This window comes from Camelus ferus, chromosome 29 (genome assembly GCF_009834535.1).
Source record: "Camelus ferus isolate YT-003-E chromosome 29, BCGSAC_Cfer_1.0, whole genome shotgun sequence".
Taxonomy (NCBI): domain Eukaryota; kingdom Metazoa; phylum Chordata; class Mammalia; order Artiodactyla; family Camelidae; genus Camelus; species Camelus ferus.
This window is the reverse complement of record NC_045724.1, coordinates 16,745,934-16,766,704: the sequence shown is the minus strand read 5'-3', so window position 1 is coordinate 16,766,704 and position 20,771 is coordinate 16,745,934. Positions and strand designations below refer to the sequence as shown.

Genomic DNA, 20,771 nt, shown 5'->3' with positions numbered 1-20,771 from the left:
CTTCCTTAAATAGATCTACCAATCTGATAAAAAGTTTAGGTTCAATAAACAAAGGACAACCTAGAGAATGGGAGAAAATATTTACAGAAGATGAGACTGACAAGGGCCTAATTTCCAGAATATATAAACAGCTCATACAACTTAATAAGAAAAAAACAAACAACCCAATCCAAAAATGGGCAGAAGACCTAAACAAACAATTCTTCTGTGAAGACATACAAATGGCCAACAGGCACATGAAAAAATGCTCAATATCACTAATTATCAGAGAAATGTGAATCAAAACTACAATGAGGTTATTACCTCACACCAGTCAGAATGGCCATCATTAAAAAGTCTACAATGAATGCTAGAGAGGGTGTGGAGAAAAGAGAACCCTCTTACACTGTTGGTGGGAATGCAGTTTGGTGCAGCCGTTATGAAAAACAGTATGGAGATTCCTCAAAAGACTGAAAATAGACTTACCATATGATCCAGCAATCCCACTCCTGGGTATATACCCAGAGGGAACTTGAACTTGAAAAGATACATGCACCCCAATGTTCATAACAGGACTTTACAATAGCCAAGACATGGAAACAACCTCAATGTCCATCAACAGATGACTGGATAAAGAAGTTGTGGTATATTTATACAATGGAATACTACTCAGCCATGAAAAAGAATAAAACAATGCCATTTGCAACAACATGGATAGACATGGTGATTGTCATTCTAAGTGAAGTAAGCCAGAAAGAGAAAGAAAAATGCCATATGATATTATGTATATATGGGATCTAAAAAAAAGACAAATGAACTTATTTATAAAACAGAAACAGACTCACAGACAAGAAAACAAACTTACGGTTACTGGTGGGGAAGAGGGTGGGAAGGGATAAATTGGGAGTCTGAGATTTGCAGATACTAAGTACTATATATAAAATAGATAAACAAGTTTATACTGTATAGCAGAGGAAACTATGTTTAATATTATATAGTAACCTATAATGAAAAAGCATATATGTATGTATATGTATGGCTTAACTATTATGTTATACACCAGAAATTGACACAACATTGTAAATGGACTATATGTCAATTTAAAAACAATTTGAAAAAAAAGTTTGGGTTCATATGCTAAAAGAAAGGTCCAAAAGAAGTAACTGGTCAACTAAGCAGCACTACTACTACTACTACTACTACTACTACTACTACTACTCCTCCTCCTCCTCCTCCTCCTCCTCCTCCTCCTCCTCTTCCTAGGTACATATTAACATGTAACAATGTACATGTAACCTAGGTACATATTAACACTGACATTCAGGATTTAATAACTCTTATCCCCTACAGTCTACTCTCCACACACAGAGTGATTCTTTTAAAATTTAAGACAAATCATCTCATCTACTTGCTTGGACTCTTCTGTAGCATCCCATCTTCTCAGAGTAAAAGCCAAAAGCATTACAATGGCTCTATAAGAACTCTAAAACTTATAAGGCCCCATGTGATCTGGTGCTTGGCTACTCTTTAACTTCATCTCTCACCACCATGCTTTGTCCTAGCCTTTCCTCAAATCTGCCAGGCACGCTTCCACGCCACATCTTTTGCATTTGCTGATTTTTTTTTTTCTGTCTACAAATGTCTTCCCATAGGTATCCACTTGGCTTCCTTCCTCAGCTCCTTTAGTGTCATTACTCAAATATCACCTTAACAATGAGGCTGACCACCCTATATAAAATATGAAATTCCTCCCTCCTCTTATCATATTTTATTTTTCTCACTGGCACTTATGAACCATGTGGTACATTTCATATTTACTTCTTTGTTTCTTCCTCTAGGATATAAGTTACATGGGGACAGAAATTTTCACACGTTTTGTTCCTTGCTGTATCTTGTACCTGTAACAGTCCCAGGCACATTTGGTACTCATTAAATATGTGTTGAAAGAATGGCCTTCAAAACTGTCTTCCGTGTTAACAAGTAATTTTAGTAGTAATAAGAAAAAGGAACAGCATCAAAGTAGTTTCGTTGGGAGACTGCTTTCAGCCAAACAATCCTCTTGCCCTGGGTAGTCAAGGGATGACTATAAACTCAAACACACCTAGAAACACTCCTGTCCTTTGAAATTGGTAGAATTTCATGAAATGTTAGAGTGAGCTGTGAACTGGGCAGACAGAGATAGAATTAGAGATACAGAAAGGTTGAAAGGTCTCTGAATTCCCATCCCAACACTTCTCTTCCCCCCCCAACTCCCACCCCAAAAAAATGCCTTCTGTATAGGAAGATGGGTTTAAAGACTATTGTTCATTATTTAAAAATGAATCTAATGCTAGAACTACTGCAGAAATTCTGGTAATGGGTTTAGATCTTAGAAGATCATGCTTTTGACAACAACCATGGTTAATTTGTAGTTGAGGGCACAGCAGCGTGCCTGGGGATTGAACTACAATTCCCAGAATGCATCTCTAGGAGGATTCTGGGAAGTGTGGCAGAAGCATGCTTTTGACAATCGTGGTTAACTTTGGTGAGCTCAGCAGCAGGCATGAGGATTGAACTACATTTCCCAGATTGCATCCCTAGTAGGGAAGTGTGTCAGAGGCAGCAATTATGCAGGAAGGGGAGTCCAACATCCTAAGAACATTTGGAACATTTCTGCTGATTCTCAAGGGCTAGGAAGGCACCCACAACAGATTTCAGAGTAAGTAAAGAGGAAGAGAAACCTACCCAGGTTCTACGTGCAAGGATTTTATGGGGAAACCTAATCAGAACTTGAAAAAATCCCTCTGTCAGACTCTCTTCCTTATTGCAGGGACAATGATCACCTTTGCATCATAACTTGTGTAGCTGTCGTTATTTTCTGATACATTTTTCGAGAGTTATTTAAAAACAGAATTTGTTAACTTCTCTGCATTGTACCTGAATCAGTTTGAATTAGGGGAGAAAAATTATTTTTTAGAAAGCAAACCATAAAGCTGGTTAGTGAGACTTTGAAATCTGTTTCCCAGTGGCTCCTGAGTTTCGCATATTTCGCATTCCACTGAGGTCCACAGTCATGAAAAGTCAGACCCGCTGAAAAGGACTCTCTCAGATACTGCCAAACCTGGCCTCCTCTTGGGAGAAGTAACCACAGAGATTCGAGATGGATTTTTTTTTTTTTGTCATGCTATAGTGCTTTTTATAAATTAATCTTTCTTGTTTTAAGATGAACAGGATGAGAAACATGTCTGAATCATTTATTACAGGGGGTTTAGAAACATTGTTAATCTTAAGGGCCTTGCCTTATCATTTAATAGTTTTTGGTCAAAATAATATTACCTTTCATCTCTATCAGTCTTTGTACTTTTTAAAAACTTAAATAGTACATGAATGTTGGAAGATGCTTTCCCATGTATTTCTCATCAAAACATGAGCTTTGGAGCCAGACAGCCATGAGTTTGAATCTGTTGCTCTGTTTAGTTAACCTCTCAAAGCTTTATCTTCCTGTCTTGTACTACGGGATAAATTCATTCATTCATTTATATACGTTGTGTTTTACAAGGTGATGGGGACTGTGCTAGATGCTGTAGACAGGGAAGATGCAACCCCAACCCTTAAGAATTTTACAGTCTAGCAGAGCTTAGAATTACGTGTTTCAAAACCTGACAGGGTTGTAACATACGTTAGGTCTCTTTTCTCTCCTTCCTTCCCCTGTGAGAAGTGACAGAAACCAAACTCCCTGACAAGTTAGGTGACAGCCCCAGGTCACAAATTCAGTCAGTGGGAGATCCAGGAATCTCTCCAGTTCGAGTCTCTCCAGTGCTTATTTCCCTGTCCCTTTCTTGCTTTGGAGGAGACATGTATTTGCACTGTAAACAAAACAGAAGGCAGACCTGAGCTTGTCATCTAAAGTAAAATAATGGTGCTAATATTTTCTTCCAAAACTAATTTTGTGAATAGTGCATTTTTATCCCCAGTGTGCCACTGGGCATAAAATACAGTAATGGTTGCCAGTTCAAACAAAAACAACCATTCTGTTCCTAATGAGGAATTTGGGCAGCTGGATATGAGTTTCCTATGTAGTATCTTTACCAAATCTGAGCCCTTGGGTCAATAAATTTTGAATAATACCTCACACTGAACACCCCTAAAGGTGAAAATCACAAACCATCTCAGAAAAACAGTAATGAATTTTCCCTGCATTAGACTTCTAAATAATATAGGGCCATAAGAAATTATATTTTCATCCTTAAAGTATCTCATATATCCTCTTGACTGTTAAAAGAGCCTCTTTTTTTGTGTGCTGAGGTTCAGTCTGAATGACAGCTTCGCAGAGAAAAGCAATACATATAACAATGGTTCCTACAGTGGGTTTCGGTGATCACATTATGGACTATGCTGTAAATGTACTACAGTATTTTTAAAAGTAGAATGGTCAAAAGTAGAGTAAAACCACAATAAGTAAATGAGCACAGGACATCATACAGACAATTTACAAAAGGGGAGCTAGAACTAGTAAATCTGAAAACACTTCGAGTCTTAACAGTGATAAAAAAATATGAAAATTCCATTTTTTAATTAAATGCCATCAACCTTTATAAATGTAGCAATGTATAGAAAGCCATACGATTATAAAACAAATTTTGTCCCAATAATTCTATGTCGGGGAACTTACAGAGGTAACCTGAAAACAGCAGCACAGAGGTATGCAGTTGTATTTATTTCTGGTGATTTAAAATCAGAGCCATCTAAATGTCTAAAATTAGAGGAATACTTAGCAAAATAAGGAAGGGAGTCACTTGAGGTAATATTATGCAGCCATAAAAATAAATAAAGTTTATACAAAAACATGGGAAACTGCCTATGACATGTTTCCTGAAAGCAAGTTGAAAAAAATGTTCACTGATTATAAATATGTAAAGTGCGTGTGTGCAAAGGACCAATATGTAAATTATATTAATGTGGTAATATTATGGGTGCTCTCACAGTTCCGTTTTCTAGATGTCCTGTAATATTGTTATAGTTTTGATAATTTAAACAATCTATTTGAAAGAGGAAAATACAGTTAAAGCTGAATTTTAAGGAAATCATTTTCTCTTCTTTAACTTTTAAGTAGTCTATACTGCTTTTATGTACGATGTGCATAAAAAATATACAAGGGACCATTTAGAAAAGGTTTTAGACTTAATCTTTACTAGGTTTATGACTGCACCAATAATATATGTCTGGTTTTCCTTTTGATTATCAATTTTTTTAAAGCTTCATTAGTAACTTTGTCTTCTACAAGCTTTGTGACCACCAGCCTATGAGTCAGCCAACCATGATAATCCACATTGGCTATGGTTAACTTAGTAGGCATTACATTTAGGCAAAGCATCAGGCAGAGAAGCACAGTGGGCCACACAGATTAGTCGGTAGTCATAACTACAAACAGCTCTTACAGACTCACCAAAGGAATTCAAGGAACTCACAAAAGAAATTCCCTAAGGCTCTCAGAGAATGTGATGAAATGCTACTTGGAACAATGGCCTGGAAAACGCCTCTTAGTGCAGTTAGTCCTGGGAACTACTGTTTTATTACTCGCTATCTTATTTACAAGAAATATGAACACATGGCTAAAAAAATGTTTTAAAGTTCAAAAACGTAAAAAGTAAAAATTACAAGTACCCTTTTCAATCCCTATCTCCATCTTACTTTTTAAAATTAGTCACTTGTCAACAGTTTGGACAGATTCACAGACATAGAAAACAAACTTGCGGTTACCAAAGGGGAAAGAGGGTGGAGGTGGGGATAAATTAGAAGCTTGGGATTAGCAGATACAAACTACTATAAACAAAATAGATAAACAACAAGGTCCTACTGTGCATCACAGGGAACTGTATTTGATATCCTATAATAAACCATAATGGAAAAGAATATGAATATATATGTATAAGTGGATCACTAGAAATTAACACAACACCAGAAATTAACACATTATAAATCAACTATACTTCAATTAAAAAAAAAAGTTTGGTACGTGTACTTCTAGTCATTTAAAATATATAAATAAATACATATGTAGTTACATTGGTGTATATATGTATATTTCCTTTTCTTTATAAGTTAATTAGATCATGCTAAACCAACTAAACACTACTTGCTTTTCTTACTTAATAATCTGAATATCTTTCTCTGTTACTGCGTATATATTTTTCTACTGTTATCTGTATTTTTAATAGCTGTGTATTATTCCATTTTATTATAATTTTCAGTTAACATTCCTGTACATGTCCTTTCCTTCCTAGGATAAATTCATAGAAGTGTAATTGGTAGGGGAAAGGGATATTTATTTACATTTTGATAGATATTCCCAAATTGCCCTCCAAAGATATTGTACCAATTTACATTCTCAGAATTGTATAGGAGACAAATATTGACCTTTAAATTCATTTCTTCCAGTAAATAGGGATTATACCTTTAATACTCTCCTAGAGTGCTGTGTAACCTACATATCACATACTGCCTTCTGTGAAAGATGTATATTTGTTTTCTCTCTCCTGTTAGAGTCTCTTAAGGGCAAGATTTCCATCCTGTACATTTTTGTGTCCCTTAAGAGAGCTTGCATAAAGCTCAATAAATACTTCGCTGAATGTTGCTTACTAAATATATTTTGCCCTTGACTAGGACATAGACTGTAGCCAAAGCTGTCCAAGGATTAGTCATCAGTGATTCATAATTATGCAACCCAGAAGTAAGCCTAAACTTTAGATGTTTCTCAGTGGTTCAGTGTTAAGCTTGCTTCTTTTGGGCACAGTTAAAAGGGTGGTTGGTTATTTAACTGCACTGATTTTCTCATTTCAGTGGACTTCTTTGACTTCTTTATTGCTAATGTGAACTTTACTTTTCATGGGGAATAAAATGCTAACTGATATACAATTTAAAAGGAATCACCTTCGGCAGAATGGATTCTTAAGATACAGAAATTTTTCCCTCTCACAATGATATAAAAAAATAGAAAATAGCTTAGATCCATGTAGATTTGCATTGCTGCCTTTTGAAATATTTTCCTAATGCCTGCGATTTTATATTTTCCTTATCTACAGGGTTCTTACTTCATTTTCAAAGGGACTTTGCTTTTCATGTATTCTGAGAAACTTGGCTCCATGACTCTGGAGACCTGGTCTGCTAGGGTAATGCTAGCTGCTGTAACAAACTTCAAAATGCCAGTGGCTTACTACGGTGGAAGCTTATTTCTAACTCACAAATAGTCCAAGGTGGGGAGTCCCTGGTTGGTGGGTGGCTTTTCTCCATGTAGGAATTCAAGGATCCAGGCTCCTCCATCTAATGGCTCTCCCATTCCAGAGTCTTCCAAGCAGATGGGGAAAGAGGATGGAGAAGGCATACCCACTTCTTAACTGCTTCAGCCTAGAAGAGACACCTATCACTTACACTTACATTCTATTGTTAAGATCTAGTTTTGGTCCTACCAAAGGACCAAAGGAGGAGAGAAATGTAGGCTTAGCTTGGCACCTACCTCTCAGCAAGAATTCCACAATATGAAAGGAGGAGCACATCTTTTTTGTGGATAGTTAGCTGACTCTCACAACAACTTATTAGGTAGGCAGAACAGGGTTCAATTCTGTAGATTAGGAAAGGTACTGAATTAGGTACTGAAAAGTTGAAATCTCACAGTTAGTTAGCAGTAGAAATGCAATTTAGAAGCCAGATCATCTGACTTCTACTCTGTTTATCTTTCCTTAATATTAAATAGTGATCCTATTTAATTGGCTTGAAGTATAACCCTCTTGGTGATTCATTACTTTAAATTGAATGCCATAATCTTTTTTTTTTTTTAACTCCTCATTCTCCTAAGGACTTGACAATGTCCCTGTATTGTGGAATTGCTTGCAGAAGAAAATCTTTTTGGTGCTATAGACAACTGTCAACCTATGTCACTAAGACACGGTGAGTTTTGACCAAACTGAGCTCTGATTATTCTGTCTTTGGCCCATTAAATTATAAAATATAATTATGTCACAATCCTGTACTGGGGATTAAGGATGTATGACTAAGATTTACATATAAATATGTTCTTTGCAAATTATTTATAATTAGAAAAATTCTAAAACAAACTAAATTTCCAATATTATCTAAAATACCTAAAATGTCTGACATACTGAAATAAACATTCTATAAAATAAGAACTTTATCTTTTTCACTACATTTCCCCTAGTGCATAAAACCCTAGTATCTGGCACATAGTAGGCACTGAAATATTGTTGAATGGATGAGTGAAAGCAAGGGAGAAATTAAATTATGGTACACCCATATGATGGAATTAAAAACTATACTGAATAATAGTTAAGTTTTCTGAAAATAAGGTAGATAACTCCAATCTCTGCACACCCCCCATTTCTACCCCCAAGAACTAAACTTCAGTGAAAGGTAGACTAGAAAAAAAAATCTACACCAGTATAGGAAGGTGATAAAGGACTTTTTTGTCCTCAGCCTGGGTAAATTTGAAATCTGGGAATTTGAAATCACTAGCCTGCTCTCATACAGTTTTGTGGTCTAAATTTGCACCATGTACGTGGTGTGGTCCCAAAACCCTGACCCTAAGAAAAGAATTCATGTAGTATTCATAGATTTATTAATACCTCTGCACCTTGCAGAAGCAAATGTAAAACCCCTCTGGAGGGATACACTCACAGCCAGGGCTTCCCACATTGAAAGCTCTGCCAAACACAAGTGCCCAGTCTAAAATGTAAAGGCACATAAACATATACAATCCTACATGAGCAAGAGTGAGAACTGCAATACTTGTTTTATATATTGTTGGACACAGGTTATTACAGTGCTTAAGTCAAGACTCTGAAAATAGTAACAGAATTACTGAATAGTCTAAAAAAATGAGTGTTAAAGGGGTTAAATATATTGAAAATGAATTTAAAAAATCACACAAACAAAAATTCTATTAATAAAGAATATGGTGTGAAAAAATGTTAATGTTGAAGAAAAAGGCTACAAATTAGATCAGTTCTAAATATACTTATTATAATATGATAGATGCATAATATTAATAAATAGTTTGGAGAATTCCAAGGTCTAAATAGTGATCAGATCTCAGTGGTGGGACTCTTGATAATTTCTCTTTTTTAAAGAAAATTGATAAGTGTATTTTCTGATTTCTATAGGATGACTATTTTTTTTTACTTTGATAATAAGGGAAAAACAGTTTAAGTTTGATAATCTTAGCATTTTGGTTTCCATACTATTATAACTAAAGGGGTAAAATGCATTTCAAAATATAGTGTTTTGATCAAGAAGAATGTCAAGAACTTTTTGGATCTCAGTCCCAGTTCCAGTGAGGCCCTGGGTTTAAGACCTTAACCTGGATGTTTTTGAAGTGTTTTGCTTTCTAGGGTCATTAGGGCAAAGCACAAGTTGTACCACTCTTACTGTTCTTTTACAAAGGCAGCAGTGTTTGCTCTATTGTTTATATTTGGTAACTTCTGAGTGGCACATGTCTTCCTTTGACATACATTGAGTCTTTGTCCCAGGAGGTTGCAGTCACTCATTATAAGTTTAAAAATATCATGAGTATTAAAATCTCAGGTTTCTTTTGTCTTCTGTTTATAAAGTACTCATTGTAATCTCTTTTATCATAGTCAAAAATAGGTTCCTAAAGATGCCACTGGGGCACATTTATCCTTTTGCTTTGTAGTTTTAAGTGGAGCCATCTCTACTGGTGTTACAAAAGCTCCCAGATCCTACAGAAAATATCTGTAAACTGTGTTTCCCCCTTAAGTGACAAAATATGCCATATACCTGAGAATCTGTTTCAGGGCTTTCAACAGTCAAAAACTGTTATCCCTAAGGCCCCAGAAGGAGACTCCACTTTCAGTCCTCCCTGAATCGTGCAGACCCTGCCCTGATTCCCAAGCTCTTGAAAGGAGCCATCCTTAACGAAGGTACTGGAAAAGCCCAGAACTTGCTCCATTACTTTTTTATATATATTTTTAGAGAAACTAATTATAGGATGTTCTCTTTTTCCACATTTTAATTTTGGCTAGTGACATTATTACACTTATTAAGTGAGTGTAGGTCAAGTATGGCTTCCCTCTCATCAGTGGTCCCTTCAGTAGACTTAAGGAGCTAATGTCATCCACTTGGAGGACTAGATGGTTGAAACAAGAGTGCATTAAAGATAAAGTTTGCTCTTTATCATCCCTAGACTGAATGAGAGTTCCTGAAGGTATACTGCTTGCTCTGTCTGCAGTAATAAGGTCGGCTCCCATCTGCTAGGTACTCTGTGGTTGATGCTTTATCAATGTACAGGTTTTCCTTTCACTCGCATGTAAATTCTTGCCTCATAACAATAATATTGGCAAAGTAACTTGAGGTTCAATTCAGTAAATATTTATTGAATTGAGCCATTCCATATGCTAATTACTGGCAATATAGAACTAAGGAATACTCTGCCCTTACAGAGATCATAGTCTTTCAGACTATGAGACAGACAGATTAACAAATAATACCAGGTAAGTGCAACCACAGAAGTTTATATGGGCAAAGGATGGAATGACTCCCTGTAGCTACCCCAAATCCTTTTTTAAAGCAATTTAGGATGTAAATAAATAAAAGGGAATAACTGTGGTGGAGAGAATTGCAGGAACAGAATTCTCAAAGACGAATGCTTCACAAGTAACTAGGTGTGGTTTTGTAATGCTCTGATTACTTCCACAATATAGGTATTTATTTGAGCTGAAGGAAGATGATGATGCATGTAAAAAAGCCCAGCAGACAGGAGCATTTTATCTCTTCCATAACCTGGCTCCTTTGCTTCAGAAATCAGGACATCAATACCTGGCCCCCCAGCACAGCCTATTAGGTAAGCCTAAACTGGACCAGTAGAGTAGACCAGCCTGTGGCCACTAAGCAGAACTCGTCCATATTGAATCCCTGAGAAGAATCCTCTGACTTCAGAGTCCAGATTTTTCAAACTGCTTCTGCCAATTAATTATTTAGTGTATAAACCTGAATCACCCAGTTATATTCTATTATTTGGTACGGGTATGAACCACTACTGCCTTAAACCAAGGGTCAGCAAAACTGCTGTCCAAATTGGAACCTGTGCCTATTTTGTAAATAAATTTTTGTTGCAACACAGACATACTCATTCATTTACATGTTGTCTCTGACTGCTTTTGCACTAAAATGGCAGAAGAGAGAGTTGGGAGTTGTGACACAGACCATATGGCTCACAAAACTTAAAATGTTTTGCTAACCCCTGTCATGGACCAGTGATTTCCAGCCTCCATGGCGTTGCTCACTGTTACACTGTTTAAGCTTTGCCTCATGACTTGATTTCTCCTAGAAGGGTCAAAACTAAATGTGAGCTAAAATTAATTGGTTTTGAGAACTCTCTTAGGGTATATAACTAGAGATATCTAAGCCACTGGGATTTGGCTTTCAAGATGCTAGTGGTTACCAGTGGGGAGAGGGAAGGGGGAGGGGCAAGATGGAGGTGGAGGATTAAGAGGTACAAACCATTAGGTATAACATAAGCGACAGGGATGTATTGTACAACATGGGGAATACAGCAAATATTTTATAATAACTATAAATGGAGTATAACCTTTAAAAATTTGTGAAACACTATATTGTATACCTGTAACATATAATATTGTACATCAACTATACTTCAATTTTAAAAATATGATATTGTAAAATAAATACATAACTAAGTTAAAAATGGTGAAAAAAATGCTAACTTTCAGTTTTATGTGATGTCACTATACACTGACTTCTAAATACAGTGCTAGGGAAATTCCTCTGTGGGTCAGATGAATACTTAGGTAGTTTCTAGCAGGGCAGAAGTATATGGGGATGCTTATCAGAAGGTACTAAACATTATTTACAGATTAGCAATGTAATGTTGTATTATGGACAAATAAATACGAGTCCTTCATGCATGGGAGGACAGGTTTTCTCTCTATACAGCACTTGTCTTATACAGACCGGGATCTCAGATGAATAGTCTACCTTGGCCCACAGAAGCAGCATAATCTAGAGACTAAAGTACAGAGCTGATCTGGTCTCTCTACCATTTTAAGCATGACACATTTTTTTTTTTTCAGTGCCATAATAAGTTAACTATCATGGATCTTTTTTTCTTGGCACTTGGTATGATCCCCCCACCTTTTTTAAATTGAAGTGCAGTCAATTACAATGTGTCAATTTCTGGTGTACAGCACAATATCCCAGTTGTGCATACACATACATAATTTGTTTTTATATTTTTTATTAAAGTTTATTACAAGATATAGAACATAATTTTCCATGCTATACAGAAGAAATTTTTAAAAAATCTACTTTCCTGTATCTTTAAAACTAAGGGACATGCTCCTTTTATGATACAATCGTAGAGTAATACAGTGTTATACAGAAAGAATTTTGTAGTCTAAACTTCAGATTGCTGATGAGAAAACAGAGGCCTGGGGAGGTTAAGTGATTAGACCAAGATTACATAGCTAATTAGCTGCAGGGCAGTGACTGGCATCCAGGTGTACCTACTTCAAGTTGAAGTAGATGGTTTCCTGTAAGTCTATGGCTCTAGTGGTTTAATTAAAACCCTTGTTTTCTTCCCTTTTGTGTTTCTTAGAGTTGGAAAGGCTTCTGGGTAAGTTTGGACAGGATAGTCAAAGAATAGAAGATTCCGTGCTGATTGGATGCTCCGAACAGCAAGAAGCATGGTTTGCTCTGGATCTAGGTCTAAATAGCTCCTCTTCCATAAATGGTACATAACTTTTTCCCTAATGGGTACTTCCCGGTGTTCTTAGACTTTGGGATGCCACATAAGAGTAAAATTTCAAAGAACATTTTAAGCATACGAAAACAATTTCAATTTTTTAAAAAGTTATGACATAGCAAAATACTATCATCTACTATCATCATCACTCACAAAAAAATAAAGATATTTTCATGCTTTCTTTCCCAGCTGTGTGGTGGGTACAGAGATGTTTATTGTATTATTCTCTGTACCTTGATACATTTTCTATGTCTTAAATATTTTATAAGAAATGTTTTAAAATTCATGACATTATTCTTATTTCTCTTATCAATGCAGGTGAATAAACACGTTACCTTGCAGTAGCTCTGGGTCTTCAGACCTGCATTTGGGAACCGGTTTGCTATAGGCTCATGACTTCTCTCAGGCTTTCCTTCTCTCTTTCAGGGTCTAGGTGTAAATGTAATGATGCTGGAATGAGGTTCAGATGGGAGCTTTGAGGTCCCATTTCATCTTTTTTCCAGGGATAGTGTGTGGCTAGTGCAAATGTTCTTACTGCCCTGAAGAGGATCTTGAGAAACACTGTGCACTAATGTTTCCCAAATTTGCCTGAATATAAGAATCTCCTGGTGCTTGTTTAAAAAAAATAAAGATTTCTGGGCCTCACTCATCTCCTACTCAGAATTTCCAGGTAGGGGCTTGAGAACCTGTAAATTTTTTATTCTCCCTAGTTGAGTCTTATTAGGTGAGCTTGGGAAACACTGTTCTAACAGGATATACTTGAGAGGGTCCCCGAGGCAAAGTCTGACATTTGTTTCATTTCGTTCTCTTCTCCAATTTTTCAGCTTCCTTGCAGAAACCTGAAGTGGAGAAAGAGCTCACAGGGTCTTTCACTGAGCTGAGGAAGGCTCTCTATCAGCTGAATGTGAAGGATGCCTCCTTGTTATCCACGGTACCTTTTGATTTCTCCATTCGGTAGGAAATTTAGTAAAGTAGTGTATATGGGCAACATTTGATTTCTCCTTTGGCAGATCATAGTCCTTCCTACAAACGCTGGCAGAAAGACAATGTGCAGTAGGGAGAGATTACGGCTTCTTCCTTCTTTTATCCTGTTTTTGGCAGGACCATTGTTCTCCTAAGGTCCTCAGTATCATTTTCTCCTAAGGGCATGAAGATCCACAGCAATATGATCTATCAGCCTCATAAACATTTTGAATGACCACAGCGTGACATATGTATCATGAGAAATTATTTTATGTAGTTTTAATGACTTGTCCTCCAGCTTTAGATTTCACTTGCTAAAGTGCTTTTGATTGTCCATTTAAAGAGGTAGCTCTAAACATTTTTTTATTTGCCAAAAAATTCCAACTTTATTGGGGAGGAGTACATGTTGGGGTGTTTAATTACATTGGAAATGTTTTCTTTTTAAACTGGGTCATAAGTACATGGATGATTATAATACTTCATATATTATGTATTTTTAAAATGATTCATAATACATTTAAAATATGCTTTTTAAAAATTTATTCTTCAAATACTAGACGACTATGTTCAGATAGTTTCCTTATTTTAAAGCTTAAATAGTTAATAATCATTTAAAGTAGGTGAGCTGGAAAGAAATTGGCATATCCCTTTGAGTTGCTTAAATAGGAGGCCCAGCACTGTTATTGGTGAGCCCCACATCCTCTCCAAATGAAATCAAGTCCATTGTCGTATTCCCAGGCTCAAGCTCTTCTCCGCTGGCATGACACTCATCAGTTCTGCAGCAGAAGTGGGCAGCCCACCAAGAAGAACATGGCTGGCAGCAAGCGTGTGTGCTCTTCCAATCAGATCATCTATTATCCACAGGTAAGTGCTTCTTTAAAAGGACAGTAATCCAAGAAGGTTGTGCACTACTCTGCCCTGGGGATGGAAGCCTGTACAACTAAAAGGCTTTCCTTAGTTATTTATTCCTTTATCTCATTAACAGGTCCCAAAGCCTTAGTGTCTAAGTTTCCATCCCCTTTTCCCAGATGGCTCCTGTGGTGATCACTCTGGTGTCAGATGGAACTCGATGCCTGCTTGCCCGCCAAAGTTTCTTTCCCAAGGGAATGTATTCTGCCTTGGCAGGTTTTTGTGATATAGGTAAGGAATTTAGGGTATGTACAGATGACATTTAAGGACACAAAAGCTTACCAACAGTATGTATTTGTCTTTTTGCAATAGTGCTTGGAGTCTCAAGCATATTCTTCCTTATTATAGAGAAAATGTCTGGCATTACAATTTTCCAGTATTTTATAGGCAAATTTTCAAACATAAGCATAATTGGAAGACTTAAATAGTAAACACTCATACTCACCACCTAAATTCCATAATTACTGTACTTTATCACATATCTGTCTACCCATTCCTCTATCCACCCATCAATCCATCTTATTTTTTGATGCATAGATTGCAGACATTAGTACACTTACTCCTCAATATTTCAGCATGCATATTAATAACATTAATGTTATCAATATATAATATGCATATTAGTATTATATTAATGTTAACTAGAATTTAATATTTATTTTTAGGGTTTTTTCCCCTCAGTCTATTGGGGTAAAATTTGCAAATGGTGAAATGTGGCATTCAAATTTAATTAAAAAGCTGAGGGCAGCAGCAGCCTCTCCCACTCTTATTTTGCATAACTAACCTAGTAGGTTCAAGTATTCCAGACTTGATTCCTAGTGTTGTAGAAACTCAGAGATTTAGGGCTCTCCCAAGAGTATTTCACTGAAACTTTGGAGGCAGCTTTGCGCTCCTTTCACAAATGGGCATCTGTATCACCCTTCCTGCTACAGGGCTGTCCTGAATTAATCTGAGATGCTTGTAGGTGAAAGTCTGGAAGAGACTGTCCGGCGAGAAGTTGCAGAAGAGGTGGGATTGGAGGTGGAAAGGCTGCACTACTCTGCATCCCAGCACTGGCCCTTTCCTAATAGCTCACTCATGATTGCTTGTCATGCAACGGTGAAACCAGGGCAGACAGAGGTAAGTTCTGATGCTTCCCTTACGATATACCCTTTGCCTCATCCATCCTTTGCTGGTCTGTAGGTACTTACTAAGCACCAGTCTAGTCCAGCATTGTCTAGATTATACAAAGATGTGTAAGATATGATGTACACTCTTAAGGAATTTGCAATCTTGTAAAGAAAACAAATAATCACCATGAAAATTGGGAGTGCCAACATGGTCACCATTCTTTCTTGTATATCTATCTCCATCATAAAAAAAAAAATCTTTCATCATTAGGAAATTAACAGAGCATCTTAGTAGGGAGGGTATAGCTCAGCGGTAAAGTGAGTGCTCAGCATGCACAAGGTCCTGGGTTCAATCCCCAGTACCTCCAATAAATAAATAAACAAATGAACAAACCTAATTGCCTCCCCCTCCACCCCCCAAAAAACCAAAACCAAAACAAAACAGAAACACAGAGCATCTTACATAGAATACACAATAAACATATAAAATTTAATGATTGATCATATTGCTCAAGTCAGTCAAGATGTTGGGAACTAATAATATAAAATTATAGGAACTTCTGGTTGAAAGGGACTTAAATGTTGTCTTATCCAACCTCACCTTGCTTTTCTGTAGCATCCCTGACAGATGGCCTTTGGTCCCTATCTGCCGAAGTCTGTCTATTGTGTGCTTTGGTTTCTTTACAATGACTAATATCTAATCTGTCTCAACTTTCTGTGGATGCAGTTTGCATTACTTTGCTTCTTGCAAGGAAGATACTATGCTTTCAATGATCATTAATTAACCCTTGTCCTTTAAAGAAGAGAAATATTCGTGTTTTTTTAATGGAAAGTTATATAATCAATATAGGTGCAAAGAGAAATAAGCATTATTCACAACTTACCCTTCAATGTTAATCAATCTTAATATTTTAGTATTTGAGCTTCCAGGATTTTTTAAATATATTTTTTTAATATTAAAAAAGTACCACTTACAACCAAGAATACTCTATCCAGCAAGGCTCTTGTTCAGATTTGATGGGGAAATCAAAAGCTTTACAGATAAACAAAAGCCAAAAGAATTCAGCACTACCAAACCAGCTTTACAACAAATGTTAAAGGAACTTCTCTAGGTAAAAAAAAAAAAAAAAAAAAAAAGCCACAACTAGAATAAGAAAAGTAACAGGGAAAAAAAAAGAGAGAGAAAAGAAAAGTAAGGGGGAGGAGGGTACAAATGCAGGGTATCTAAAATGCATTTGAAAATAAGAAACCAGCAACTTAAAACAATCATGTATACATATAGACTTCTATACCAAAACTTCATGGTAACCACAAACCAATGTAACTCTACAATCATCAAACCACAAGAGAAGAGAACAAAATGAAGAAAGAGAATAAAAGACCTACAAAAACAAACCCCAAAACAATTAACAAAATGGCAATAAAAACATACATACCAATAATTACTTGAAATGTAAATGGATTAAATGCTCCAACCAAAAGACACAGACTAGCTGAATGGATACAAAAACAAGATCCATATATATGCTGTCTATAAGAGACACACTTCAGAGCTAGAGACACATGCAGGCTGAAAGCAAGGGATGGAAAAAGGTATTTCATGCAAATGGAAACCAAAAGAAAGCTGGAGTAGCAAACTTCTATCAGACAAAATCTTTATTTAGATTTTAAAATAAAGACTGTTAAAAGAGACAAAGAAGAATACTACATAATGCTCAAGGGATCAATCCAAGAAGATATAACAACTGTAAATATATATGAACCCAACATAGGAGCACCTCAGTATATAAGGCAACTGTTAACAAACATAAAAGGAGAAATTGACAATAACACAATAATAGTGGGGACCTTAACACCCCATTTACATCAATGGACAGATCATCCAGACAGAAAACCAATTAGGAAATATAGGCCCTAAATGACACTTTGGACTAGATGGACTTAATTGAGATTTATACAGCATTATGTCTGAAAGCAGCAGAATACATATTCTTCTCAAGTGCACATGGAACATTCTCCAGAATCGATCACATGCTGGCTCATAAAGCAAGCCTCAGTAAATGAAATGCTAATCAAACAAACCTAATTGCTGCAGAGGAGAAAAAGAAACCCTCCTACACTATTGGTGGAATGTAAATTGGTGCAGCTGCTATGGAGGACGGTATGGAGGTTCCTTAAAAAAACTAAAAATAGACTTACCATATGATCCAGCAATCCCACTCCTGGGCATATTTCTGGAGAAAAATATAATCTGAAAGGACACATGCACCCCAATGTTCACAGCAGCACTATTTACAATAGCCAAGACATGGAAACAACCTATATCCATCAGCAGATGACTGGACAAAGAAATTGTGGTATATATACACAATGGAATACTACTCAGCCATAGAAAAGAATAAAACAATACCATTTGCAGCAACATGGATGGACCTGGAGATTGTCATTCTAAGTGAAGTAAACCAAGAAAGAGAAAGAAAAAAACCATATTATATCACTCATATATGGAATCTAAAAAAAAAAAGACACAAATGAACTTATTTACAAAACAGAAATAGACTCACAGACATAGAGAAGAAACTTACAGTTACCAGGGTGTAAAAGGGGTGGGAAGGGTAAGTTGAGAGTTCAAAATTTGTACCTCTTGGGAAGTGATGGAAATGTTAGTTATCTTGATTGTGGTGGTGGTTTCATTGGTGTATATACATCTATCAAAATTCATCAAATTGTATATCTGAAATATGTATAGTTTACTGTACAGAAATTATACCACAATAAAGTTGTTTTTTTAAAAAATACACCTAACTCTCTTAATTATGGCTCCTTTGCTTCTGGACAATATCTAGAACTGATTATCTCCCAGACTATAGATCCCAGATATTACCTTCTAAGACTGCTCAGTTCTAGAACCATTTTCTCATCTTTGGCCATAGTATTCTAAGTTTTGTAGCTCCTAACCTTATATCCTGTTTTTCCTTATGTCTTTCAGATCCGGTTGAACTTGAGAGAACTAGAAGCAGCTGCCTGGTTCAGGCACGATGAGGTGGCCATAGCCCTGAGGAGAAACAACCCATACACTCAGCAACAGAATGGGGCTTTCCCATTCTGTTTGCCCCCAAAGTTCGCTATTGCCCACCAACTGATTAAGGAGTGGGTGGAAAAACCAATCCGTTTTACCCTGCCTGTTTAGCTCAGATTGGGTCACCTGATCAGGTAAACACCTCCTCACTGTCTCAGGGGAACATCAAATATCAGCTGATAAAGAGGAGGTGACAAAAGGCCATATCCAGGACAATCTCATAAGGCAGAGCAGGTGAAGAGCTTACAGCGAGACATCACTACCAGCAGTGTTCATGAAGAAGTCCCTACTCACAGGCAATCAAAAATGCCAAAACTGACAAGATGACAGTTGTCAAAATCAAAGGGAAGGCTAAAGCATTAGTTTGGATATAGGCTCTTGTTCACTCATTTTCTCCTGTGCTTTGGAAGCAAACATCTTTTGGCATGTGACTTATTAATGCCGGGTTTATACTAACTGCCAAAATGTGCCTGGTATAATTTTAGTTAAAACTTTTATGTTGGTATCAAAAAATATATAGCAAATCTCAACAGACTGAGTTACTTTTTAATCCTCATAGAATTTTTTAAAATAGCACAACATAACACTTTTGAATTCATGTAACTATTTTGTAGACGGTAGTTAAATAAAGGTCATATTTCTTTAAGTCATCCTAATGGTTGAGGAAAGTGGGAGTTAAGGTCTTCCTCAAGGTATTCTGTAATAAATCAGATGCAGTGATGTTCTGTTGAGGTAACTGCATCCTAGTGGGGCTCAAAACAGTTAAGTCTTTTTTGCTGTTATTTGCTCAGTTTGTGAACCAAGGAAGAGATTACCCCTTGCCATGTCTGTTTTCCTAAATGTAAAATGGTTGATGCCATTTGCACACCCAGTAAGTGCTGTAACTTCAAAGAAGGGATCAGTGAAGATGAACCATTTCTTGAGTTTTATGGGATAAACTAAATTTAGGATTTCTCATCAGTTATACATGCCATTCTATACCTTGTCATAAGGGACAAGTACTTACCTGGAGAGAATGAAATAAATGTCTGTACCTTTGTTCAGGTGTATTTTTGCGTCTTATCATAGTTAGAAAATTGTAGAAAGTGAGAATTGGGGGTGGGAGGAAGTAATCTCTATTTATGTGACAAACATTTAAGTCCAGTTTCCAAGTCTGTATAATGACTAAAGCAACGACCAGAAGAAATACCATTAGAAGTCTGTTTGAAAAGAGGAATGGCTGGGGAAGAGAGTCATATCCCAGGTGCTTTTAGGCACTAATTCATGATTAAAGACACAAGTGCCAGAGACCCCGGGATTATTTAAATATCCAAGTCCCACAGGACTAAGTAAAAGAGATTTCTAAAACTGGAAAGGTTAAAGCACTGAATTTCCTTTTGATCCCAAAAGGTCATTGCTCTCACCATTGCCAGCAAACCATCATTGCTTTAGGGAAATCAAATTGCCTTCATCAGGAAATGCTGAGGGATATGTGATGAAATTTGATTATCCTGTTGGATTGGCAGCTTGCCTTTACCTGGGCTGAACCCAGCATGTAGAAGGGAAACGCACTCTTGAAAGAGAGGTCCTGATATTTCTTCATATTTTGTAGTTAGAAGAAAACAGTTCAGGGTCCATGTGTATTACCGTCTCCCAGTGTTTTCTGTCTCTATGTGGGTGTGTTTGTGAGCACATGTGTACACATCCCCGGTCTGAAAATACTGATAGAAAGGGGAGTGTGCAGGATTCCTGGTTATGAGTTTCTCAAACTTACCATGGAGTAACTGTTTGCTTTTGGATTAATGTGTTGTTTTGGAAAAGAAAAAATGAGAGTGGCTAATAGGAGGAGCTGCAACATTGACCTTTGTTTCCCAGCAGTGAGAGCAAAGAGGGCTTTGCTTCTTAGAACTCCAAAGATTACTGAAAGCAGAGGCAAAGGAGGGCGGGGTTGGGATACTGAAAAATAGCAGAGAAATAAAAGAAA

General features: G+C 36.7%; 1 protein-coding gene across 7 annotated transcripts; it reads left to right on the top strand.

Moving 5' to 3' along the window:
• Nucleotides 1-2,542: 2,542 nt before the first annotated feature.
• On the top strand, nt 2,543-19,846 carry NUDT13 (nudix hydrolase 13). 7 transcript variants are annotated; one of them, XM_014557496.2, is made up of 9 exons: nt 2,543-2,677; nt 7,811-7,902; nt 10,689-10,828; nt 12,602-12,736; nt 13,573-13,679; nt 14,450-14,575; nt 14,740-14,851; nt 15,585-15,739; nt 18,719-19,846. In XM_014557496.2, exons 2-9 carry the CDS (start codon nt 7,820-7,822, stop codon nt 18,917-18,919), a joined length of 1,059 nt encoding a protein of 352 aa, XP_014412982.1. In that variant the 5' UTR covers nt 2,543-2,677; nt 7,811-7,819; the 3' UTR covers nt 18,920-19,846. The 7 variants fall into 7 exon arrangements, 6 of the variants coding, with proteins under 6 accessions (XP_014412982.1, XP_032325761.1, XP_014412989.1 ...); XR_004315923.1 differs by lacking the exon at nt 18,719-19,846 and having other exon boundaries at nt 14,697-14,851; nt 15,553-15,723; XM_032469870.1 differs by lacking the exon at nt 10,689-10,828.
• The last annotated feature ends 925 nt before the right edge of the window (nt 19,847-20,771 follow it).